The sequence below is a fragment of the Carcharodon carcharias genome, chromosome 9 (assembly GCF_017639515.1).
Source record: "Carcharodon carcharias isolate sCarCar2 chromosome 9, sCarCar2.pri, whole genome shotgun sequence".
NCBI lineage: Eukaryota > Metazoa > Chordata > Chondrichthyes > Lamniformes > Lamnidae > Carcharodon > Carcharodon carcharias.
The window spans coordinates 114,741,301-114,768,274 of NC_054475.1; the positions used below are offsets into that span (position 1 = coordinate 114,741,301).

Genomic DNA, 26,974 nt, shown 5'->3' on the forward strand with positions numbered 1-26,974 from the left:
TGGCTGCTCAAACCGGGTGACATGCTTGTTCCAAAAGAGAGGGAGGGAACTAGAGAGCCCTCAGCTTATTTCCTCGGCTGAAGACTTTCTTGACACCACCTGTGTCACTTGCAATCTCTCCCTTGTAGTTGGCAGCCTTGCCTTGAAATACTTCACCCAGTGTGTATTTCCAAGAAGTTTTGGATGTGTTTGTCTATGGCAGCCATTGTTTCAATATCCAGTACTTTACATTTTTAATGTCTCTTCCTTAGGCAGTTACAGGTATCTGGATTATAAGAAATATGTCTCCCTTCATACTCCTCAGGGGTGATTTGTTGGCTTCTCACCTTCACCTTGGAATATGGCCTTGCATTTTTAGCAGTTTGCTTTGTCTCATTCAAGTTTCAAAATGTCCAGTCAGTTGAAAGTTGAAAAATCATATTTTCAAAGATAAAGGGGCACAGCCTCATATTATTTCTATGTCACAGTTTTGCCACCATTCTTCCTCGTTTATGTCACCATTACTTAATATTATTTGCTTTATGTTACTTTACATGGGTAACATCACATCTACTATGCCATTGTTTTCAGTCCTCCTGTCACTAAGTAGCACTGCTATCCTTTCTATCTTCTGCTTCCCAGCTGCCTTCAGTCAAAGAACTGAGGCTGTTTCTTCAGTGCAACAAGTTGATATTATTTCTGATTATTACACCTTGGTATATAATTGATTAAATTTTTTACCCGCCTGGTTGTCCTGTTTCATCCTCTGTTAAAAATGAAAATTTCTCCCACTGCTGCTGATCTAAAATAATTAAGTAACCATGCAACAACAACTTACATTTAAAGAGCACCTTTAGTGTCGTAAACGTCCCAAGACATTTCAAAGGAACATTATCAAGCAAAATTTGACACTGAGCTATATGAGATATTAGGTCAGTTGACCAAGGTAGATTTTAAGGAACATACGAAGAAGGGAGAAGGAGAAGGCGGGGCAGAGAGGTTTAGGGAGGGAATTCCACAGCTTCAGGCCTAGGCAGTTGAAGACCTAGCCACCATAGGTGAACCAAGGGTAATCCAGGATCCTCAAGAGGCGAGAATTGGAGCAGCACAGAGATCTTGGAGGCTTGTAGGCAGGAGGCAGTTACTGCAGTAGGGAGAGGCAAGGTGACGCCATGGGTGGATTTGAAAACCCGGATGAGAATTTTGAAATCAAAACATTGCTGGACCAGGAGCCAATGTAGGTTAGCGATGCAGGGGTGATAGATGAACAAAACTTGATCCAATTTAGGATATGGGCAGCAGAGTTTTGGAATTAACCCATATTCATGGAGGGTGCAAGGTGAGAGGCTGGTCAAGAATAATTGAGCCTAGAGGCAATAAAGTCACAGTTGAAGGCTTCAGCAGTGATGAGCTGAGGCCGTTGAAGCTGTTGGCTCGTTATTTATGCTTGCCTTTTTGTAATTGATCCTTTTGTGGATTTGAACTGGTAGATTTTCAAAATGGTTTCCCTCATTTCCACTAACCTACAAATAAATTAACCTAGGCAGCTGCTGACTGCTCATCCTAATTGCTAAGTGTTTGTTTGTTTTTAACATTTCTTCTGCTGCTCTTTCCAGAAAATCAATGAAGTGAACCTTTCATATTCCATCCTAAAAATGAATCTCTTCTTCACTAGCTGCCTTTCTTTAACTGAAGTAAAAGAAAGAAAGAAATAAGTATGATGCCATTGCAGCCGCTTGCTGCTCCCTCCAATTTATAATTAATTTAGCTTTTTTGTTGCCTGCTGGCCTATTCTGGAAATCACCACTGCCTGCCTTCTCCTTTCCAGCCCAGTCATAAGATAGTTGATGGTGATAAAGATTATTCATCCCACTGTAACCCATCAGTCAAATTCTAAAGTCCCCATTCATACGAACATATGAACTAGGAGCAACAGGAGGCCATTCGGCCCCTCAAGCCTGCTTCTCTATTCAATATAATCATGGCTTATCTGATTGTGGCTTCAGCTCCAATTTCCTGTCTACCCCATCCCCTTTAACTCCATTATTAATTAAGCATCAATCTAACCCTAAATTTTAAATGATCCATCCTCTACCACCCCTTGCGGAAGAGAGTTCCAAAGACTCAAGAACCTCTGAGAGAAAAAAATTCTTCTCATCTTCATCTTAAATGGGCGACCCCTGATTTTTACACTGTGTCCCCTATAGTTCCAGCCTCTCTCACAAGGGGAAACATCCTTTTAGCATCCACCCTGGCAAGCACTGTCAGGATCTTATATGTTTCAATAAGATAATCTCTCACTCTTCTAAACTCCAATGGATACATGCCCAGCCTGTTCAACCTTACCTCTATGATAACCCCTGCCTCACCCCCTCCCCTATCCCAGGTATCAGTTGCATGAACCTTCTCTGAACTGCTTCTAATACATTTATATCTTAAATAAGGGGAGCAAAACTGTACACACTACTCCAGATGTAGTCTAACCAAAACCTTTTACAGCTGCAGCAAAATATCCTTTTATATTCAATTTCGCTTTCCCAACCCAAATTTCTATTTCAACATTCATTTGTATCTGAGGAGAGTCCAGTGCCCTTTCACCTCTTCCTGGAAGTCTGTTCCATAATTTGCTGGAATCTGTGTTCCCCTTGTTCAATTCTCTCACAATTTAATTTGAAGAACTATTCCATGTCCATTTTTCCATTCCCTCAGCTACGTTAAATATTTATATAAGATCACCACTTAGATGCCTCCTTTCCAGCTTTCTATTTTTTTCCTTTCCTTCCTTATCCTGACTATTAAACCTTGATTGCACATCTCCTGTCTCACCTTGAGCAATATCATTGGATTTCTGCTAGAATTATATAATATTAAATGTTTAAACTACAACACACAGTCCTTGTGCTAATAGGGAGTTAGTTTTAACATGTAAGGTATGTATGATTTCCTTTATTCTAACTTTTCGGTCGCCCTGGAGCTTTGCTCATGACTCATCTGATCTGCTTCTGCTCTCCAATGCATTCCACTGTGTCCTCTTCTCCGTCTTAGGCGCTAGCTACCCATCTTCATACCCCCCAGAAAACACCAGTTTCACTTTATGCATGTCAATTTAGTGGCCTCTTATTCCAAGAATGTAAGTGCCACTTCCTGCTCAAACTGGGGACACCACCCTGTCAGTGATTAGTCTTGCTGTTAATTTTAAAATCGCTCTCAGTTCCATTTACCTCTTTGCTGAGGTACACACTTTTTGAAGGTCTGAATAGAACACGGAGTAGCATTTCTACAAATCATGTTGCTTTTCCGGGATTTTCACCAAAGTTATGATGCATAATGTGGGTGTGGACTTTGAATTCAAAATCCGCACAATTAATTAAAACAGTTGAGTAACATATCAGAGGCACACAGGAAGATTGAAAGAAACACAGACCATAAAAAGAGAGCAGTCTTAGAGTGAGAACAAGAGTTAGATGAATGAAGAATTACACACCTAGTGATGAAAGGGAGTGTGTCAAAGGTATACAGAAGAAGAGATGCTGGAAGACAAACAGTGAGGAAAGACAAAGGGGATAGACAGAACTGCAGTGTGAGACAGAGACAGAACTATGAAGAGAATGAAGAGACAACTCTTTTTACAATGCAGCTGGAGATAGTTAACATAAAACCAATATTATATAATGCTTCAGTTATTATAAAACAGCATATTTTCCAAAAAACCCTGTTAAATAACAAAAGTAACAAGCTGTACCCACTTGAACGTTATTTATAATACCCATTATATTACACCAGGGGCTGAATTTTCCCCCCGTCGTGGGGGAGGTTGAAGGGCAGGCGTGCACTGGCGCGCTTCTGATCAGCACCCCCGATTGGAGACACGGTGCCATTTTACGTGGGCGGGTCAATTAAGGCCCGCCCAGTGTCCACAGGGAAGCACTTACACACCCTGTGCGGGCAGGGGGGAATCCCAAAATTGAGAGTGAGTTTTTTTGCGCATGTGCACAAAAGAGCGCACTCATCTCCCTGAGGCTAAGCGCTGCCTCAGGGAGATCGACTGTAAATGTCAAAAACATTAAAAAAGAAAAATAAAATTTCCTTAACATGTCCCTCATGTGACAATGTCACATGAGTTGGGACGTGTCCATAACTTTCAAAAAAACTTTATTAAAATTTTTTAAAAGCTACATGAAACCTCATCCCGCCATTGGATGAGATTTCATGCTTTTTCTAGTTCGCGACGGGGCTCCTGGCCTGCCCGTCAACCTTAAGGTTAGATGGGCAGGTCCTTCAATTGCATAATTAACTCTGTCAGTGCCCTCAATTGGCCATGGATAGGACGGCAGGCCCGCAGCTGATTTTGCTGCATCTCTGCCTTCCTGAAAACGTAAATGGGGCACGGTGACATTGGGAATTTCCCCCACATCCCTGCACGTCATTCTACATGTCGGTGAGCGGGCCCTGCCCCCACTCGCTGACGTGTAAAATCCTGCCCTAGAAATATATATTCAATATCTTACATGGGATGCTGTATAGAGCAATTGATTCAAGGTGACAATAACAGCTGCAAATGTCAGTTTCTATTCTGAATGCAGAAGTAAAAGAAATGGCCAACTATTCTTTGTGAATTCATTCAAAAATTGTGTGTGATTTTATCACCATAGCGGGCTTGATCTTATCTCGTGCTAGTTTAGTTCATGAGTTAACACTTGTTTATTAAGTTAGAATATTGTGGCCTCAATTTCAGAGCTTGATTATTAATTCTAGCTGATACTTCAGTGTAGTATTGAGGGCATGCTATATTGTTAGAGGTGCTATCTATCAGATGAAATGATAAATTGAGGTCTAAACTGCCTGTTCAGGTGGATTAAGAAGATCCCACTTCGATCTTTGAAGAAACACAGGGAGTTATCCGGGTAAGCTGATCATCATTCCCCCTTTAGTTAACACTATAAAACACAAATGATTTGGCCGTTCATGTCATTGGCTGTTTTGGCAGCTTACTATACCTGATGTGGCAGCCACTTTGCCCTCAAAAGTAGTTTGTGATATGAAGTGTTTTGGATATCTTGAGGACACATTAAGCACTAAATAAATACAAATTTGTTTTACTATAATACCACATATAATAAATATATTATATACATATACACCACAAGCTATGCTTGTGAAATCTGTCCTCTTTCAGCTGTGATCAGCACCGTTGCAAGAAAGAGAACATTGCAAGATACATATAGATGGAACCTATTCAGCCTATCTTAGCTGGTCCATCTGAAGGGAGGAGGGGGAGAATTAAAAATGGTAATACCCCCACTGTGTCATGTAACTTGAATCTTGAATCTTCAAGTTTTTCCACTGGGCTACACAACCTCTAAGAATATACCCAATTCAGATTACTTTTTGTATGAAGATTTTCTTCACCTTCATCCAGTACTTGAGTATTTTTGCTTACAGTCCCTTACCCTTCATGTTTTCACTTAGCCTAAACTCATGTTAAGGATTCCCCTCAGCTCCATTGGGTCTTCTTTGGTTCTTTGAAGACTTAAGGACTAAATGATGCACTTTGAAGTATTGTACTGAGTGTGGTAATGTACCTTTAATTGTTTTCCCTTCTTGCTGACTGCTTACTTTCATGGAGATGGGTTCAAAATATAACTTTTCTTTGTGCTCTGCAAAATGTAACGAAGTCAAAACTGTTAGAAAATCAGACACAAGAGAGCATACACACGTACTTGAGATCATTATTTTTGAGCTCTTGACAAATACTCTGTTTATTGAATTGTTATTTGAAAAATAAGTTAACTATATTTTGGTGTCTTGTGAGTCAGATCACAGAAGGCAAACTTGCAGTTTGCAATTCAGTCCCTAAATAAATGCTGATCTGTGATCTGAAAATGCATTGTATAATTCAATGCCACCTGGATAAACAAGTATTTAAGTAGTTGATGCATGGCTACTTTTAAAATCACATCTTTACTTAACCCATACCAAATCTTGAACAACAGTCAAAATATTCATGCCTCTGCATATCCCATTGCTGATACATTGGGCTGGATTAAATGCTGAGGGCAGGCTTCCTCAACCACAGCAAAATTTCAGTAGCAAGCTCACCTCAACTTTGCCAGCTTGCCCTGCTTAATTATTCAAGCAATGGCCGTTTCATTAGTACGAGGTGGGACTTCTGTCCATCTCCAGAAACAAATCCCATCTAGAGCTGGTGGCCAATTGGAAGCCAGCAGCTCTGCACCACACTGGGATTAATGACCTCTGCAGGTACTGCAGGAGGCCCAGGAGGAAGAGGAAGCATGGATGCTCCTAACCTCATGTCTGTCTTGGATCTCACCAGGGCCTGGTTGGCAGGCCCCGCCCCAGTGAGAACATTGGGAGTCATGTTGGACAAGGCGGGGGTGGGTGGACGTGGGGAGGCAAAACTCTGGGGGCGGGGTCTCCAATTGACATACGGAGCCCAAGAAGGAGACACCCCCCTTTCACTCACCAGCAGCCCTCTGGGTTAAAACTGCTGGGCTACACATTGGATGCAGACCTCTCCTGCCACCTGTTAATCAATGCAGCAGTGGGATGAGACTGTTAATTGGGCATTAATTGCTCACTTAATGGCCTCAATTGTGCAAAGGGTGAGCAGCTCACCTGATGCCTTCCTCCCTGCCTGGAGAATTGTGGCACCGCAGTGGCAAGGCGCCCTAATTTATTTGTCCATCTGCCTGTTTTCCTGTCTGCTGGTGGCCCCCAAAATACATCCCATTGTGTTACACTACTTTCAAGTGCTCATGCATCGTGAAAATGTACATTTTCTCATTTTGGGCATGATTCCTCTTTTCTGCTATTCTAAAAAGAAAAATTATGTACAACAAATATTTAGAGCCCAATTTTCAATGCAAAATACTCAATATAATGTGCAATGACCTATAGAGTTTTTATACATTAAAAATTGTTTCTCATGGATGGAGCATGTATTCAACGTAGAGTGCAAACCTATGCTTGTAGCCCATTTTGTATTGTAAGATAGTTTGTGTTACAGTTGAAACATTTCTAATAATTAGATGAAACTATCTGAAACCAGAGAACACATGGAAAACTAACTGCACCGAAGAGGATTTCCTCTATCCAGCATGGTTCTTCCATTTGTGTTTGTGGAAGGAGAAACAGGAAGGAGCTGCCCAGCGGTTGCTTGCTTGGCTCACTAATTAGATGCCTCAGTCAGGTGTAACGTTTTGCCAAGTAAAACGCATAACCTTATTTTTGTGTGTAGTTGTGATTTTCTAGTCACTATGTTTACCATTTACCTTGGTTCCCTTGTGAGTTTCAGGGAATTTATATAAAGTAACATCTTGCTTTAGTATTGTGCTCTGCCACATCCTCTACATATATGGATAACAAATTGTTTGGCCCCACTGATGCAAAACAACCTGTCATGATGCAACTTCCCCAGATATTTTGGAACCACTTTTTTTGGTAGTGATTTTTGTATGCAATGGTTCTTGAAAGGCTTAAAAAATCTACTGTTCAATTTTTAAACAGCTTGTCTAATTTGTTATGGTACACATCACAAACAGTATGACATTTTTTAATTGTAGTAAAAAAGGATGATGTTCAAACCGAGGTGAAAAAATCTGCTCCTGCCAAGAAAAAAGTAAAAGAACTGAAAATTCTGGACCCTAAAACAGCTCAAAATTTGTGTAAGTACTTTACATGCTAATAATTTTGGGGATAGTCATGTTAGTGTATAATTTAGGCATTAGTTTTGTCGAGGCAAGCATAGACCAGAATCATGATATGTACTGAGACAAAAAAAATTGTAATTGTTAAGAGTTTGAAATAAAGCCTGAAAATGCTGTTAATTCCCACAACAGTTTCAATTGCTGACATGGCTGATATTTCCTTCATTTTCAAGTTCTGATATTATATACTGACCTTTTCAGAGATAACCATGATTTGTAAACATATTGCATTATAATTTGAAAATGCAAAACTCTTGTTAAAGCATCTTTTTGTTTCATTCAGCAATTTTCCTGGGATCATATCGCATAGCTTATGAAGAAATCAAACATATAATTTTAGAAGTGGATGAGGAGAAACTCAGTGAGCCCATGATTCAGGTAAGCTTTAAAGTAAATTTTGCTCAGCAGGAAATATGACCTCTTGCTTAGCTACAGGTTCCTCAACATATCTGTGTCTCTTTTTCCCAGTGCATTTCACAGAATGTGATGTTTATTAGTTGTGACAGAATGGGGAGATCAGTACACTGTGGTGTAAACACACACAAAAGCATCATGCCAGAAATTCACTCTTTTGTTCCCCAAAGGTATATGAGTTCTTTGACCCCATCTGAAGAATTCTTTCCAGTGAGATTATTACAGGAGTCTGAGTCAGTGATTTGAGTTCCTTACAGTTCTCATGTATTAAAATGTAATTAAAAATTGTTTTATCAATATGTTGCCTGTCAGGATTTTTGAAACTTAAATACTAAATTATTTTTGAAGCAAATCCTAATTTTTCAAAGGATGACCAGGAAAACCCTGTCCATCAATGTTTTGCCCAATACAAATGGAACATAAATGAAAAGGTTAATTGGGTGACTGTCCAAAAGAGGTTCAATGACTTCCCAAGAAAAGGAGCAAAAGCAAAAAATATGAACCAGACAACTTTTTACTAGTTATCAGCAAAATTAGAAAATGCATAGAAACAGGCGAAATGTAGAAATAGATTTAAAGCATGTAGGCAGAGACAAAACAAAGGGTATTTTCTAAAAGAGTTAGTAGCTCTTCTGTTTGCATCTTTCTTCCTCCTCCCCAATTTTTTTCTCATCTACATTTTTTCCCATCTGCTCATACTCTATCTTTTTCTGAATGCATGAAGCATTCGTAATAAGACTATGATTAATGGCACTGACAAAGAAAAAATGAGTTTGATATAATAGCTATTACAGTGACCTGGTTGAATGGTGACCAAGGGTGGGAGCTAAATACTCCTGGCTACTTGACATTTTAAACAAAACAGCCCTGGTAATAAAGGATGACTTGAGGACCGTAGTGAAAAAGGATCTTGAGTTGGAAAATCAGGTAGTAGAATTAGTGTGGATGACAATAAGAAATAACAAGTGACAGAAAACACTGGTGGGTGTACTGTAATGACACCTCTTTATAGTTGTAATGTTGGACAGAGAGTAATCAAGAAATGGGAGAAATTTGTAACAAATATATTGCAATGGTTTTAGGATACTTGAATCTTCATAAAGATTGGAAAGATCAAAATGGCAAGAGTAGTGTGGAGGAAGAGCTTACAGAACCTGTATAAGACAGTTTCCTAGAACAACACATTGTGAAACCAACCAGGGAAGAGGCTCTTTCAGATCTTGTTTTCTGGAATGAACAAGGTTGATGAGTAATTTCCCATTAAGGAATCCTTTGAGGAACAATGATCATATGATTGAACTGATGCACTTAAATCCAAAACTGAAACATGGGGCTGAATTTTTCCCCCCGTCGGCGGGGAAGTTGAAGGGCGGGCGTTCACAGGCGTGCTTCCGATCAATGCCCCCGATCAGAGGCGCGGTGCCATTTTACATGGGCGGGCCAATTAAGGCCTGTCCAGCATGACATCTGCAGGGAAGTGCTATGCACTTCCTCTGCGGGCAATACCAAAATCGAGAGTGCGCTCTTTCGCACATGCGCACGAGAGAACACACATCTCCCTGAGGCTAAGTGCAGCCTCAGGGAGATCAGCTGTAAATGTCAAACACCTTAAAATAGAAAAATAAAATTTCTCTAACATGTCCCTCATGTGACAATGTCACATGAGTTGGGACATGTCCATAATTTTCAAAAAACTTTATTAAAATTTTTAAAAACCTACATGAAACTTCATCCCGCCCGTGGATGAGGTTTCATCCTTCTTCTAATTCGCGCTGGGGTTCCTGGCCTTTAATTACATAATTGACTCTGTCAGTGGCCTCAATTGGCCATTGACAGGTCAGCGGGTGCGCAGCTGATTTTGCTGCACCCTCGCATTCCTGAAAATTTAACTAGGATGCAGTGACGTCGGGAGTTCCCCCCCAAATTTAACCCACGTGTCATTTTATGCATCAGCGAGCGGGTCCCACCCCCGCTCGTGACACGTAAAATCCTGCCCATAAGCTTACATGAAGCCTATTACAAACGTATGAGGAGTGAATTAGCTAAAGTAGATTGGGCAATTGGATTAAAATATATAATGGTAGATAAAAAATGGCAAATGTTTAAAGAACTGTTTTATCATTTCCAACGAATATATATTCCATTGAGAAATAAAACCTCTACAGGAAAGTGATCAATCTGTGGCTAACTGAAGAGGTTAACGATGATATAAGATTATTATAATATTGCCAAAGAAGAGCCTATGTGGCACTTGTGACAGAACATGTCTCTCATGGATTGGTATCTTCAACCATCAACAAAAGTGTACCCTATGAAGCTACCCCATCCCCAACGAGTTTGCTGCATGTCATTATCTTACGTACATGATGACTAGTACACTCTGCTGGTTGGAGTCATACCTGGCAGAAACGAAGATGCTTGTGGTTGTTGGAAGTCAAACATCTCATTCCCAGGACATTGCTGCAGGAGTTCCTCTCGGTAGTGTCCTAGGCCCAATCATCTTCAGCTGCTTCATCAATGACCTACCCACCATCATAAGATCAAAAGTGAGGATGTTCACTCATGATTGCACATTGTTCAACACCGCATTCACACATCTTCAGATTGACCTGGACAACATTGGGACTTGGGATGACAAGTGGCAAGTAATATTTATGCCACATAAGTACCAAGCAAAGACCATCTCCAAAAAAAAGAGAATCTAACAACCTTGACAATGGCATTACCATCACTAAATCCCCCACTATCAACATTCTGGAGATTACCATTGGCCAGAAACTGAACTGGACCAGCCATAAAAATAGTGTGGCTACAAAAGAAAGCCAAAGGCTCAGAATTCTGCAGTGAATAACTCACCTCCTGACTCCGAAAGCCTGTCCACCATCTATAAAACACAAGCCAAGAGTGTGATGGAATACTGTTCACTTGCCTGGATGAGCGCAGCTTCAACAACACTCAAGCATGATATCATCCAGGACAAAACTTTGCACGTGATTGGCACCCCATTCACCACATTCAACGTTCACTCCATTTACCGCCGACGCGCAGTAGCAGCAATGTATACCATCTAAAACATGAGCTGCAGCAACTCGTCAAGGCTCCTTCAACAGCACCATCCAAACCCATGACCTCCACAACCGAGAAGAATGAGGGCAGCAGATTGATGGGAACGCCACAAGCTGCAAGTTCCCCTCAAAGCCACACACCATCTGACTTGGAATTATATCGTAGTTCCTTCACTGTCATTGGGTCAAAATGATGTGCTGTTTTCTTGAACTGCTGCAATCCATGTGTTGTAGGAACACCCAGTGCTTTTAGGAAGGGAGTTCCAGTGACAGTAAAGGAACAGTGATATAGTTCCAAGTCAGGATGGTGTGTGACTTGGAGCAGAACTTGCAGGTAGTAGTGTTGCCATGCATCAGCTATCCTTCTCCTAGGTAGTTGAAGTCATGGGTTTGGAAGGTCCTGTTGAAGGAGCCTTGATGAGTTGCTCCAGTGCATCTTGTAGATGGTATACACCATTAGGTGAAGGACAGGAGAAAGTCCTTGCCCCACCCCACCCATTGCTCAAAATCTATTGCCTCTCTAACTTTTCCCAGTCCTGATGAAAAGCCATCAACCTGAAACATTAACTCCATGGATGCTACGTGACCTGTAGAGTATTTCCAGCATTTTCTGTTTTATTCTATTTGTCCCTTAAAGACTGAGCAGGAGAAATTATAATGGGAATTACAAAAATGGCAGACGTGAAACAAATATTTTGTATCGATTTTCACAGTAACAGGCATTAAACGAAAATGCCAGAAACTGTGGGGAACCAATAGTCTCATGAGAGTGAGAAGCTTAAAGTAATTAATATTAGTAAAGAAAAAGTACTGAAGAAAGTAATGGGACTAAAAACTGACAAGTCCCCAGACTTGATGACCTACATCGTAGGGTTTTAAAGGAGGGGCTTCAGAAATTGTGGACGCATTTATTGTGATCTTCTAAACTTGCCTAGATTCTGGAATGATCACACAGAAAATGGGGAACTATAAGACAGTTAGCCTGGTTCCAGTCATCTGGAACATGCTGGAATCCATTAATAAGGAAGTAGTAACAAAGCACTCAGAAGTATGATTAATCAGGTTTTATGAAAGGGAAATTGTGTTGGACAAATCCATTAGTTTTTGATGATGTAACTGACAGGATAGGCCAAAGGCAAGAGCAAATAAAGCATATTTGGATTTTTAAATGGCATTTGATAAGATAAGGGCTCATTGTTGGAGGTAATATATCAACATGGATGGAGTTTTTTTTTATTTTAACTTTTCCTTTGTTTCTTTTATCACCTTCTTAATGCCACCTTTTTTCCCTCTTTATTTACATTCTGTATGAGTGTTGACATTCAATTAAATATTCTAACTTACATTTCCTGATTTAGACTCTGTGCTGCTCATTATGAATTCTTCAACCTGATTGGTTAAGGAGACATGAGCTGATTGGTTAAGGAGGTACACAGATGCTGTAAAAGTCATGAGTTGTGATTGTTTATACAGATCCCAGATCCCCTGCATCCTGCTGCACCAAACTGGATTACTGATCACAGCACCTTCCAGTGGAGTGTAGGAATGCTATGAGGACAGACAGGCATTGAAACAGAAAGCTGATAAAGTTTTAAGAAGGATGAGCAATAGTGGTAGAACAGTTAGAACACATCTTGCTTAAGTCAAGCAAAGTGACCCACTTAAATGTGGTATCATAGTGTGTTTTTCATTTTATATCATTATATAAAGATAAGTTGTACTTGTTAAAGTGTTTTACCACCGTTGAATTACATTCAAATTGAAATCACATTCACTGTCACTCATTCCATTTGTATTTATGCCAATTACAATAGGTCTGCCCTTCAACAAAGCTGTAACTCTCAATTTTAGGATCCACGTTTTCTCTTTAGGATTAACCTATTGATCAATTGTTACAAGGTATTTACAGAACAGGGCAACCATTCTGCCAGCTCATTTTTTTCTTCATTCACTCGTGGTATATAGGCATCATTGGCAAAGCCAGAAACTATTGCCCATTGCTGATTGGCCTTGAGAGGATGGAAGTAAGCCATCTTGGATACAACTGAGTGGCTTGTTCCAGAGAAAGATATATGTAGGCAGGTTAAGTTAACAACTCTCGCAACACTGTCCCTTTAAATTGCCCTACTTCCATTTCATGAATCTGTGTCTGTCAACCTATGCCCAATCACAAGGTGACTTTCACTGTGTCCTGTGTTGTTTTCAATCTCAAATGCACAGATTGTTTGCCATGAGTAAAAGTGCTTTTCTTAAATTTTTGAGCAAACATATCATTGCTTTTAGGGGGTCATTGATGGGAAGAATCTTCTTAATAGGTGAAAGGAGCTGCTGTTTGCCTGTGGAATTGAATTTCATGTGAAGGTGATGGTGCCTACCAGCAATATAATTTTTTGATAACTTAAAATGATAGCAAACTATTTTTTAAGGTAAATATTACTCTGGAAGCAAAATAATAAGAAATTGTGTATTACACATTTTATAAGAAATTGTATATTACACTAAATATTAACATCATTGAAATCTTCACTTAACAGTAGGCCAGACTGAAAAATGCAGAGAACATACAACATTTACAGAAAAGGTTGTCTGTTCTAAATATAGCCATAAATGATACTAGCGATTTAGACAGCAAAATGCAAAGAAAAGCTATATTATGTAAATTAGCCTAAGCTGTAAAACTTTGGCCTTTGACTTTGTACAATCAATTTTTGCTTCAAACTTTTTCTCCCCCCCCGCCCCCAACGAAAAGGAAGTTTGAGTGATAGTAAGAACCGGTACTTAAATTAATTACCTTTCGCTTGAGAGTTCACTGTTCAACTGCCGAACAACATGACACACTCAATATAATGACAGAGTTAAGTTTCAATATACTTTCCCATATGATTTGATGAGTGAGTTTAAAGACCAGTGACATGACTTTCTTGTTTCCCATAGTCAGCTCCAGAACTCAGGAAGTGGTGATTGATCTGCATTTTGCAGCGAGTTTTGTTTTGTTTTTTAAAATTATTTTAAGCAGTTATTTATTTACCACTGGTAGCCAGTGCAAGCCAATGGGAAAATTGCTTTCTGGGTTCTGTGTGAAGGGAAAGAAGAAATATTCAGAGAAGGCAGTGACTATTTTTTTTTAGTTGCCAGTTTTGACAACTGTCTCTTTCAATTTTGTTTATCCACTTGGACAGGAAACCATCTTGAAATTAAGTTAATTATGTCTGTCAGTGTTATACCAAACTTGCTACAATTTAAGTAAATACTAAGCTTAGTCCAAGTAGCAAGAAATGCAGAATACAGAAGTGTGGCATTCTGAACTGTGGCAGCAACATTCTCCACGTAAGTTGGTGCCATGTCTGAAACACTTCTTGGGGTTTAATCCATACAATGTACAATGCTGTCACTGTTCAGAAGTCAGAAATGCCCTGTTCCCTAGCCCTGACAATTCCTTTTTTCCCTAAGTTCCAAAAACTCCTTACCCAAAAGTTCTAAATGTATGCTTTCCCTTCTGTTTTTAAATTTATAGAATTTGGTGAGATATTTACCAGAGCAGAAGGAGCTCAATACGTTATCTCAGTTTAAGGATGAATATGACGACCTATGTGAACCTGAGCAGTTTGGAGTGGTGGTAAGTAGGCTCAGAAGGGACACGAGAATATATTGCAGCTGCAGAATAAGGAAAGGTGAACGCATTTCAATAATGCATTGATTATTTTTCTTTGAAGTGTTAACATGCCTTACAGTATTGCACATATCAGAGGTTACACTTTTCATACTTGCAGACTGAAAAGTTAAAAATGTTAAATACATCAGTGTTAAAATGTGGGTTATACGTCTGTTGCAATGTATAGTATGTGGTAGATACATCGTACTGGCACAATCGTGCAATACTGGCACTGTTCTAGCTACAAAAGATATACAACAAACAAATCTACTTAAGATGGGGTGTCTTCAGATGGCGCACTTTTGTTGATGGATGAAGGGGCAGTTCTTAAGAGGCAGGTTCTGCCACAAATGCCTCACATGAAGTATCAAGTATTGTTGTGAGTCGGTTTTGACGTTGACGTTAGTAGCCAAGCCACTGTAGTGACTCCTCATCGTTGTGGTGCACGCCAGCCCACTGGAGGTGTCACCATTTTCCTCTGTCATCCGTTAGTGACTTCCAGATGTGATAATTGATGTCTAGGGCCTGGGTGTCATGCTTGCAAGCATCCTTGAAGCAGAGCTTTGGGTGCCCAACTACTAATCTGGCTCCGGCTACCTCACCATACAGAAGGTCCTTGGATATCTTTAAATGAAAAATAATATTTGATACAAGTCTGTGAGATGCATTTTTAAATGGCATAGCCATATCATGACAATGATACTGATTAACTCAATTTTGGATTTATATTTCCCTTTTTCCCCTTAGCACTGTCTTGAGGTTTGTCTGTTCACTTGTTTTTGTAGTTTTCCCCTTTGGTATTTTTGTTCTAATTTTCTTCCAATTTAGCTTCATTGTGGTCACTAGCTTCAACTTTAATTCATGTACACTCCATATTATGCACTGTACTTTTTCTCCTTTCCTTTCACAGAATTGATTAGTAAGTGCATTGAGCAAGACAAGAGTAGGCACATTTCACTGTACATGCGGCCCTGAGCGCCGTTGCTCCAAATCAGAGAGAAGTGCGATTCTTTGCAGCTGTGGCTGGAGAAGATGGTTGCTCATCAAATGCACTTTTGCAGGTGGCCAGCTTAGTTAACAAATGGCACAGGAGTTCCAAAGTAATTGTTTTCCTCAAATAACAGAAATGTAACAGTTGCAGGACTTCAAAAATGTGGTTTTCAAAATCATTGAAAATCAATATCTTCCTGTTATGTTATATTATTAAAGTTGCAACACTCAATGGGCTGTAACTTTCGAGCTCCCCAGCATCGGATTTGGGAGGTACCCCAAGATGTGTTGGGGAATCCCTCTCAGAAATTCCCAGGTTAAGGATTTGCATGGCAATTGCCCAGAAGTGCACACTTCCTCTGGACAATTGCGCTGTGCTGGGAACTAGCAATTTAAATCACAAACTTTGGATGGTTCTGACAGGGTTACACCAATAGTTACTCAGAAGAAATTAGAAGAATTTAGAAGAATCAAAACCTCTTCTAACTTATGGACTCCTGCCCCCAGACCTTGGACGTCCCCCCACCAGACATTAGACTCCACCCCCTCCCCCCAACATGCTGGCACCCTCCCTGAACTCCCCACGAATTTCCGACTCTTCGCACCTCCCACCGGACCTCCGGTGATCGGCAGGATCAGCATAATTTTCAACAGCAGCTAAATGTACATTTATTTGTTTTAATTCCTGTAAGCCAGCACTTTCCGATGCTAGTTGGAAGTTATTGCTCTATATATAATACATGCATTGAATTTTTAGCCAAAACTTAAACAGATATTGAATTTTATTTCATTTTTGTGACTCTCTTTCCCATTTACATCCTGTATACATGCCAAACATCTATTTTTTCAGACCTATTATGCTTGTGGCACTCAGCAGGATTCAAATTTTCCCGCACTGCACTGAGATAATCACAGTGGCTCAGCTTTAAAGTAATGATACAACAATTTTTTCAATGGTGAGGGGGCGCTCACAGCTGAATGAAGCTGTTGGTTAGGTGCACAATGACAATAATCAAAATTCTCTGGTGATCATGTCTGTAGGCCTCCTTAGAAATGAACACTTCGTTCCTTGGCTTCCATGCATTATTTTTTCTGCTATACAAGCATTAATGTTGGGTATGCAGCTGAAGTAATAACAAGTTGGTGTCCCAGTACACTTTCAAAGTAACGACATTCCATAAGTCTACATTCAGCGTTGTTTTTATTTGTCAAGTTTGCTGGGCTGTCTCAGTTTCTTCCAATATTCTCAATGTAACCTAATAATAATAATAATCATTGCGATACAATAATTTTAAATTGAGTAGGATGTTGGTGGAATTAGATTGCCAACTCCTTGAAGTTAGTCAAAATGATGTTATTAATCCAACACATACAATAACACTATCATACAGTCATCATACTTGCCTTTTCCCCCAATTTGCCCACCTTTCCTATCTTGAAGTGTGGGTTTGTGCTGAGTGTGATTCACCTTTGATCGTGTATGTGCTCAGTGAATGAATGATGTTTCACTGTGGAGGACATCACAACTCATCCCAACCAGATGCCCTCACTCACCATCACGCAAACACACAATCAGAAGTGACCATTCTCATCTTCGTGCACCACGCCCCATCCCACTCAACCAACTGCACAAGACCAGGAACACTCAGAACTGTAGAACTCCACACCTGCCCTTAGCTCACCAGACTGAACAGAGACCAGGGAACAAACCTGAGGCCTGCTGGGTCGGTGTGGTTTAGTTTCACACTGGGCAATGCTTTTACACTTTGAGCTATTGTGCTTCCACACCATTTTTTTCCCCCGATTGTTAAGTTTTTTTGTTTTCTTTTCTCTGTTCTGGAGGCATTGAGTTCTTGTTGATGATCCCATGACTGGAAGCCGTTCTGCTATCTTGAATAAGGGACCATTTAATCTAGACTGAATGGTGACAAGATATTCAACAGATAGAGCCTCATAGCTAAGCCTGAAATTTCCTTACTCTTGCTTGGTCTACTAACACTTCTGGAAAGGTTTTCTGGATGGTAATCAGTGCAGCACCCTGGCAGTTTTCCCTCTCACTAACAGGAATACAGAGGTCAGTTTTAGCACTTCACCTTCTCCCCCACCTGCTATGCAAGCATTAAAATGTTGTGTATGCAACAGAAGTAATAAGAAGTTGGTGCCCAGCACACTTCCAGAGTAGCTACGTTCTTTAAGTCTACATTCAAGGTTGTTTTTATTTGGCAGTTTTGCTGGGCTGCCTCAGTTTATTCCAGTCATCTCATTGTAACCATAGTCATCGTGATATGATAATCTTAACTTAAGTAAGATGTTGGTGGAATTAGACTGCCAACTCCTTGAATTTAGTCAAAATGATGTCATTAATCCAACGCATACAGTAGCAACTATCATTTTTTTTAATGATTCTATAATTCCCCGCCCCTGAAATCCACTTGCCTATCACATACCTGGGGAATTCCTGGTCAATATAGCTCAGATACTTGCAGCTTTTAGCAGTTGAGCCATCAGAGTAGCCACCTTGCTTTACTTTTAAAATGTAACATAATGCTATCTATCACTCCTATATGCCTCCTTCATCACCTGGAGGTTGCTTAAGAGAAATATATTAGCTGACAATTCACTTTTTGAACTGCAATTAAGTGAAAACCATGACCAGGATTTTTCCGTCAGCTTGTGGGGGCGGACCCAACACGTCGGCGATAAAATGACGTGCGATGATGTTGGGCATGCGTCCTGACTTTATTGCACTGTCTCGCAATGTTTCATTCGGTGGGCACGGGCTGGAGTCGACTGTGTGCCCACTGATATTTAAAAAGGCCTATTAAGGCCATTAAGGAAGTAATTAAGGTCAACTTTACGCTGTCTGTCCAACCTTACGGTTGGCGGGCAGGCAATAAGGCCAAGCAGCCTTTACATTTTTTAGGAAACCTCATCCATGAGTGGGATGAGGTTTCCTAAAGCTTTTATGAATTAAAAAAGAACATTTTCTGAAATATATAAACATGTCCCATCTCATGTGGTGCAGTCACATGAGGGAACATGTTTAATTTAAATTTTAACCCATTTATTTATTTATTTTAAAATCGCTTCAATCTCCCTGAGGCAGCTCCGTGCCTCAGGGACATTGAAGCGCTCTTTCGTGTGCGTGCATGCGTGAAAGAGCACTGGCCCCAACTCTCCCTCCTTTCCCCGCCCGCATAGATAGCGCTGAGTGCTACCGCTCACGTCTTACACTGTGTTGGCCTTAACTGGCCCACCCATGCAAAATGGTGGCATGGAGCTGATCGCGGCCAACAATCGGTTCCACGACCACCCACTCCCATTGAGCCCGCCTGACGCGGTAAATGTTCAGGCCCATATTACTGCTCCAAGTTCTATTTTGATCAATCATCGTAAAAAAATTAAAAGATGTGTAAAACTTACTGTCTCTAAGGCAAATGTATTTTCACTTTTCAAAAGGTTGTGATCATGTTTTGCAAGATGTACCAAGAGATTTGACTTTTCATTCTTGACAATTTTATCTGTAGCTTAGGGAAAATAAGTGAATTATGATAAATGTTCAGTCAATAACTATTATAAATGTAAGACATGCATAGGTGCACTGCTTCATTGAGGAAATTATGTTTTTTTTTTAAGTGCATCATTACGGACACGTCTTGATTTTACTGGTAGGTCCTTGAATTGATTAATTCATTGTTCACTGAAATAATTTGCAGTGAAGTGGAAAAAGCCTACAAAGGAAACCAGAACTCAGGGAATTACAAAGTTGACAAGGCAACATTTTTTAACAAATGGTGGACCTAATCAAAAACAGAAAGTGGTTGAACTTTATTTTGACTACCTCATAATAAACTTACATGTTTATTTGATTAATGTGGCTGATGTCTGTCAAACTAGATTAAACTGAAATTCACCGAAGTCTTAAAGTTAAATATAATTAACAAATAAAATCCTGCTTCACTACATACATTATTAAAAACAAATTTGAATGTTTGCACGCTTGGTGCAAACATTACTCACATTTTAGCTTATTTTAGTGGGATTGTAGGAATATTTTCCAAAGTATTACATTAATCAAAAGCTCATGCCAGGAAATATTGATAATTTGACAAGTTTCTTCAACATTTTCAGAATATATTTTACATAATGCAGAGTAGATGCAACAACATTGCGGAAAATTGGACAAATGTTTGACGTGACCCTTTATCAGAACTTAGATTTTATTTTTTTTAAAAAGTGTTGCTTGATGTTAAGCTTAACTTCAATTTGTAAATAGTTTTTTATGCATAACTGTTTTCAAAAACCACCAAAATGCGGCAATTGTTGAGTAATTTTGAGTAATTGTTGTTTACTTTGCATTATAGATCTTTTGTAATGACAGTTATAGGCTTCTGTACAGCGGAAGATTTTGTATTCTTCCTTGGCTATTCAACTTTCACATATAATTAGGAATTGTCATCATCTGGGAACAAAGAAGGAAAAGAGATAATGTTCTAGCAATACTGTTCCATTTAAAATCATTTAATGAAGCGTTAATATTTTGACCTGACAGCTCAGATTGACAAACTCTTCAGAATGACAAGGCTGTGTTACTTGTGGATTAGGCCTTCAGTGTACCATTGTGATGTCTAGTACTACTTTGGTTTGTTGCTATGTGCACGTGGAGGTTGAACAAATCAGGGAAGCTGTTTGATTGTAAGTTGTAGGTATGGACTTTATTATTTCCCTCTAAGTAGTTCAAATTCCATATGCAAAATGCTTGTCCTATCCCCTGCATTCTCTTTGATTTGGTGTTTGATTGAAGTTGTTTGTTACTCGGGTTTTCTCACTTTGTCAGAAAAAATGGGAGCTAGAGACTTGTCCCTATCCACCTCAATCATAATGGTGGAGCAGGTTTTACACGCTGGTAGCAAGAAAAGAAACTGACTACATCATAGTTTCTGGTGTTAGCCAATTAAAATGACATAGGTGGGCACAGTTAAGTATCAACGCAGCTGGAGTATCTGCAAAGGTGTAGGTGGGTTGTAGAAACTTGCATCATTAGTCAGGGCTGTTGGGCTGAAGGTAACCATAGCAAAGATAAATGCACCACTTTCCAGGCAAGCCAGTCCTCACACTAGTCAATAGCTTTGTGACCATCTGCTGTTTAAAAAAACAGCACATTTGTGGCATCAGAGGATGAAATAGCAGGAATTCCAGTAGTTGCATTATACTCTATGCTTCTCTATTTATAAAGCCCAGGATCTTGTATACCTTCTCAACCTTCTCTGCTATTTTCAACAATTTGTGTCCTGTACCCCCAGGTCTCTACATTCCTGCATACTTTTAAAAAGTGTACCCTTTATTTTATATTGCTCTCTTCATACTTGCTACCAAAATATGTCACTCAACATTTCTCTGCATTAAATGTCACCTCTAACCTGTCCATCCATTCCACCAGCCAATCAATGTCCCCTTGAGATGTATCACTATCAACATATAAAGAACCTTTAACATAATAAACCATCCCAAGGAACTTGATAGGAGCATTATCAGACAAAGTATGACACTGAATCACATAAGGAGATATTAGGCCAAAAGCTTGGTTAAATAGCTAGGTTTTAAGGAGTGTCTCACAGGATGAAAGCAAGGTAGAGAGGTGTAGGGAGGGAATTCCAAAGCTTTTTAAAAATTCATTCATGGGATGTGGGCTTCACTTGCTGGGCCAGCATTTGTTGCCCATCCCCAGTTGCCCTTGTGAAGGTGGTTTTGAGCTGCCTTCTTGAACCGCTGCAGTCCATGTGGTGTAGGTGCACCCACAATGCTATTAGGAAGGGAGATCCAGGATTCTGACCCAGCAACAGTGAAGGAATGACGATATATTTCCAAGTTAGGATGGTGTGTGACGTGGAGGGAACTTCCAGGTGGTGGTGTTTCCATCTGTCTGCTGCCCTTGTCCTTCTAGATGGTCATGGTCGTGGGTTTGGAAGGTGCTGCCTGAGGAGCCTTAATGAATTCTTGCAGTGCGTCTTGTGGATGGTACACACTGCTGCTACTGTGCGTGGTGGTGGAGGGAGTGAATGTTTGTGGTGCCAATCAAGCAGGCTGTTTTGTCCTGGATGGTGTCAAGCCTCCTGAGCATTGTGGGAGCTGCACTCATCCAGGCAAGTGGAGAACATTCCATCACACTCCTGATCTGTGCCTTGTAGATGGTGGACTTTGAGGAGTCAGGAGGTGAGTTACTCGGCGCAGGATTCCTAGCCTCTGACCTGCACTTGTAGCCACAGTTTATATGACTCACCCATCAGTTCCTGGTAAACCCCAGGATGTTGATAGTGCCGGATTCAGTGATGGTATTGCCATTGAATGTCAAGGAGCGATGGTTGGATTTTCTCTTGTTGGAGACAGTCATTGCCTGGCACTTGTGTGACGTGTATGTTACTTGCCACTTGTCAGCCCAAGCCTGCATATTGTCCAGGTCTTGCTGTATTTGGATATGGACTGCTTCAGCTTGGAGCCTAGGCAACTAAAGACATGGCCACCAATGGTGGAATGATTCAAATTGAGGATACACAAGAGGCCAGAATTAGAGGAGCTTTGATACCTCAGAGGGTTGTATGGCTGGAGGAGGTTACAGAGAAAGGGATGGGCCAAGATCATGGAGGGATTTGAAAGCAAAGATGAGAATTTTAAAATCAAGATATTGCTTGACTGGGAACCAATGTAACATCAGCAAGCACAGAGATTATAAGGGAACAGGACTTGGTGCAAATTAGGACACAGGCAGCAGAGTTATGGATAACCTCAAATCTAGAAGCGGCAAAAGCATGAATGATGGTTTTACAGCAGATGAGCTGAGAACAGTGTGAAATTGGGCGATTTGGAGATGGAAATAGGCAGTCTTGGTGATGGCATGAATATGAGTTCAGAAGCTTCTTATGGGTCAAATGTGACACCTAGGTTGCAAACAGACTGGCTTAATCTCAGAATTATGCTAGGGAGAGGGATGGAGTCAGTTGCTGGAGAATGGAGTGTGGAGCGAGGACCAAAAACAATGGCTTCAGATTTTAATTTCTAATATTTAGCAGAAATAGACACTAAAAGAAAATCTTACTTTACAAGTGATAGTCAGCTTAACCAGGAAGCGCAGATGACACAAGTCTTCCTGTCACCTGGCTATTACTTGTCAATGAATTGGTTGTGGTGCCTTCTGCAATCAGCTCAACTGGTTAATATTGTTCTAGATATTCAGATACTGTTTCACTGAGCAAGATTATGTTGCTAAAGTCAATCCTGATAAAAGCCATCAGGACCAAGTACAAATTTCTTACAACAATTGTCTGACAAATTATAAGATTCTGAGGTGAGATGACAGAGTAGATGCTGAGAGGATGTTTTCTCTTGTGGGCAAATCAGGAATCTAGAACTAGAATCTAGTTTAAAAATGAGCGGTTTCCCATTTAAGATGGAGACAAGGAGGAATTTCTTCTCTCACCGGGCCATTAGTCTTTGGAATTCTCTTACCCAGAGAGCAGTGGAGACTAGGCCATTGAATATATTCTAAGCTGAGATAGACAGATTTTTGCTTGGCAAGGGAATTGATTATGGGGGAAAGGCATAAGAATGGAGTTAAGGCCACCATCAGATCAACTATGAGCTTTTTAAATGGCGAAGCAGGCTCAATGAGCTGAATGGCCTACTCCTGCCCCCATTTCTTATGGTGTTATAACAACATAGCACACAATTACTAAATTATATTACGAAAATCTGCTGTAATAATCTGGCAAAACAACTTTTGCCTGATGAAATTCAAGACTTTTTTTCTTGTTTGCTCCTTCAACTTGGAAGATGCTGACTTATACCGGGGTCTTATTTCACAGGTGGCAGCAGGAACGAGGGCTGAGTTTTACGTTCTGCAGATGGGCACGTGCCCAACCCAAATGGGCATAAAATCGCATGAGATGAAGTTGGGCGAGTGTCACTTGCGCAATATTTTGCTTGATGGGTGCAAATGGCAGTCGGAAGTGCGCTCGCAGACAATTAAGTGGCAGTTAAGCCCATTAAAGGAGCAAATGTCAGTGATTTTTTGTGGCCCGTCCAACCTTGGTGGATGGGCCAATCGGCCAGACGGCCTTCACATTTTTGATGAAACCTCATCCAGGGGCGGGATGAAATCTCCATTAGGAAATTCAAATAAAAAGAAATATCTGGGGAAAGCATTTTATGAGGTATGCTTTCAGATGCTTGATTATGGTGCATGGACTTTTTTTTTTGCAGCTTTTTTGTGCTTTATTTTATTATTTGGAGGCCTGCAGCTCCCTGAGGTAGCTGTCTACCTTCAGGGACCTCAGTGGAAGCGCCCACTCGAGCCCGCAGCGACATCATCGATCACCCTTTTACCATCCCCACCCCGGCAGGGCTGAGCTTTTCAGCAGCGTTTCACGCTGGCTGGCCGGCCATTAATTGACCAGCCAGCATGAAATCGCGGTTTGGGACCGATCGCGGCCGAGGGCCCATTTTCCGACGGCTCGTGGGCCCACCAATCGCACCCCCCCCCCACTCCCAATGAGGGAAAAATTTATGCCTTAGTATCTCACCAAGGTGAATGTTACCCATGTCTCAGCTGAGACATTAAGTGCCAGCAGGCAATTTGATGATGGAGGGCAGTACAGTTGTGTTTGATCCAACAGTAATTTGATATTTCCGGCAGTGACTTGGGAATCAGAATCACAGGGCTTAGAAGCAGAAGTAGACCATTTAGCCCCTGGAACTTGTTCCGCTATTCATTGAATCACGGAATTGTTACGGCGCAGAAGGATTTCTGCCCATCGTGTCTGCACCAGCTCTCCAAATGAGCATTATGACTTGGTACCATTCACCTGCCTTTTCCCCATACCCTTGCTTCTATTCAAATAATCATCTGCCCCGACCACACTTCCAGGCAGTGCATTCGAGACCTGAACCACTCGCTGGTTTCTCTCACTTTTTGTCTCATCACATTTACTTCTTTTGCAAATCACTTTAAATTTGTGCCTTCTCATTCTTTATCCCTTGACGAGTTGGAGCTGTTTATCCCTATCTACTCTATCCAGCCCCCTCATGATTTTGAATACCTCTATCAAATCTCCTCTTAGCCTTCTCCTCTCCAAAGAGAATTGCCCAACCTCTCCAATCTATCTTCATAACTCAAGTTTTTCATCCTTGGAAACATCCTTGTAAACCTCTTCTGCATTCTCTCCAATGCATTCACATCCTTCCTATAGTGTGGTGCCCAGAACTGGACACACTACTCCAGCTGGGATCTAACTGTATAAACTCAGCATAACCTCTTTGTTCTTGTACTCTATGCCCCTACTGATGAAACCCAGGATATTAAATGCTTTATTAACTGCTCTCTCCACCTGCCCCGCCACCTTCAATGATTTTTGCACACATACACCCAGGTCCCTCTTCTCCTGCACCCCCTTAAGAAATATATCCTTTTTTATTTTATTCAATAAGGTCATAACTGATCTGGTTGTGGGCTTAATTCCACTTTCTTGTCTGCCACCGCCCCCCCCCCCCCCGCCTCCATCCTGGCTATTTCCCTATTTCATCACTAATTTCCCTTCCCCCATGTGATGATAGCAAGATTACTTGTAGCATCCCTTCTACTAACCCATTTTAGAACATGTTACTCATCATATTTCACATAAAATGGGTTGTTGGATGAACATGAATGAAATACTCAATATTGCTTAACTTGTTGACTTGCGTGATTTGTTCCTGATTTAATTTTTTTTCCTTCAGAAAAGTTTGAAATAAGCACTAAATTGACATCTTGTTTTTGCAGATGAGCACCGTAAAGTTGTTACGACCACGACTGAACAATATTCTCTTCAGACTTCAATTTGAAGAATATTTGAACAACATCAAACCAGACATGATGAATGTAACAATCGCATGTGAGGAGGTGAAAAAGAGTGAGAACTTCAGTAAAATTTTGGAATTGGTCCTTCTTGTGGGAAACTACATGAATGCAGGGTCCAGAAATGCACAAACGTTTGGCTTCAAGATCAGCTATCTCTGCAAGGTAAGCCTTATCATCATTTGAAAATGAATTTTTACATTTCAATCTAATTAATTGTTTATTTTCACATTTTTCCTTGCTGTCACATACAGTTGCCGAGCGAACAAGTGGATACTCTTGCCAGGACTGGACCACCAAGCAATGCTTGAGTTGTCTGTGATAATTCGCTCTGTGACTTTCCCTTCTCTTAGGAGAAGGGGTCAGACTATTTCAAATCTCCCATATTCAAGTGAAACCCTAAAATGTATAGAAAATTATGGCTGAAAACCTGCTCCCTGATACCATAAAGAATAAGTTCAGTATAATTGTGAGAAATGATCCTGACTCAGAAGATCAAGATATTGAATCATTTTGGGTGGCGATAAGAAGTGGCAAGGGGAAGAAGTCACTAGTGGGAGTTGTTTAGCGGCCCCTTTAGAATAGCTACACTGTAGAACAGTGTATACATCATGAAATACTGGGAGCTTGGAAGAAAAGAACTGTAATAGATTTTGCAATGTAATTGGCAAAGGTGCCTTGAGGATGAATCATAGTGTATATTCTGGACAGTTTCTTAGCACAGTATGTTGTGGAACCAACCAGGGAACAGACTGTTTTAGACCTGGTAATATGTAATGAGACTGGATTAATTAATGATTGCATTAGTAAAGAACCCTTCAGGCAAGAATGATCATAACATGATAGAATCTCACATTTGGTTTGAGGGTGAATTTGGGTCTGAAACAAGTAAATAAATAAAGGCAACTACAAAGGTAGGAAGACAGAGTTGGCTACACTGGACAAGGAAAACAGGTTAAAAGGTACGACAGTCGATATCCACTTGCAGACATTTAAGAAGAAATTTCAAAATGCTCAGCAGAGAAATATTTAATTGAGAAAGAGAGACTATGCGAAGGATCCATTATCCATGGCTAACTAAGGAAATTAAGGGTGGTATCAAATTGAAAAGAAAATGTACAATGCTATGAAGATTAGTGGTAGGCCACAAGAATAGGGTCATTTTGGAAACAAGCAAAGGATGACTAAAAAAAATCGAGGAGGAAATTAGAATATGAGAAGAAACTAACACAAAATATAAAAACAGTTATAGCTTCTACAA

The 26,974-nt window shown here is 40.4% G+C and overlaps 1 protein-coding gene across 6 annotated transcripts in view; it reads left to right on the top strand.

Moving 5' to 3' along the window:
• Positions 1-26,974, top strand: part of diaph2 (diaphanous-related formin 2) — an 865,163-nt gene that overhangs the window by 471,615 nt on the left and 366,574 nt on the right. For all 6 annotated transcript variants that reach the window (XM_041195327.1, XM_041195330.1, XM_041195331.1 and 3 more), the window contains 4 exons: positions 7,563-7,664; positions 7,990-8,084; positions 14,700-14,801; positions 25,639-25,878. In XM_041195327.1, coding sequence (XP_041051261.1) covers positions 7,563-7,664; positions 7,990-8,084; positions 14,700-14,801; positions 25,639-25,878 — 539 coding nt within the window. The remainder of the gene's footprint in view (positions 1-7,562; positions 7,665-7,989; positions 8,085-14,699; positions 14,802-25,638; positions 25,879-26,974) is intronic.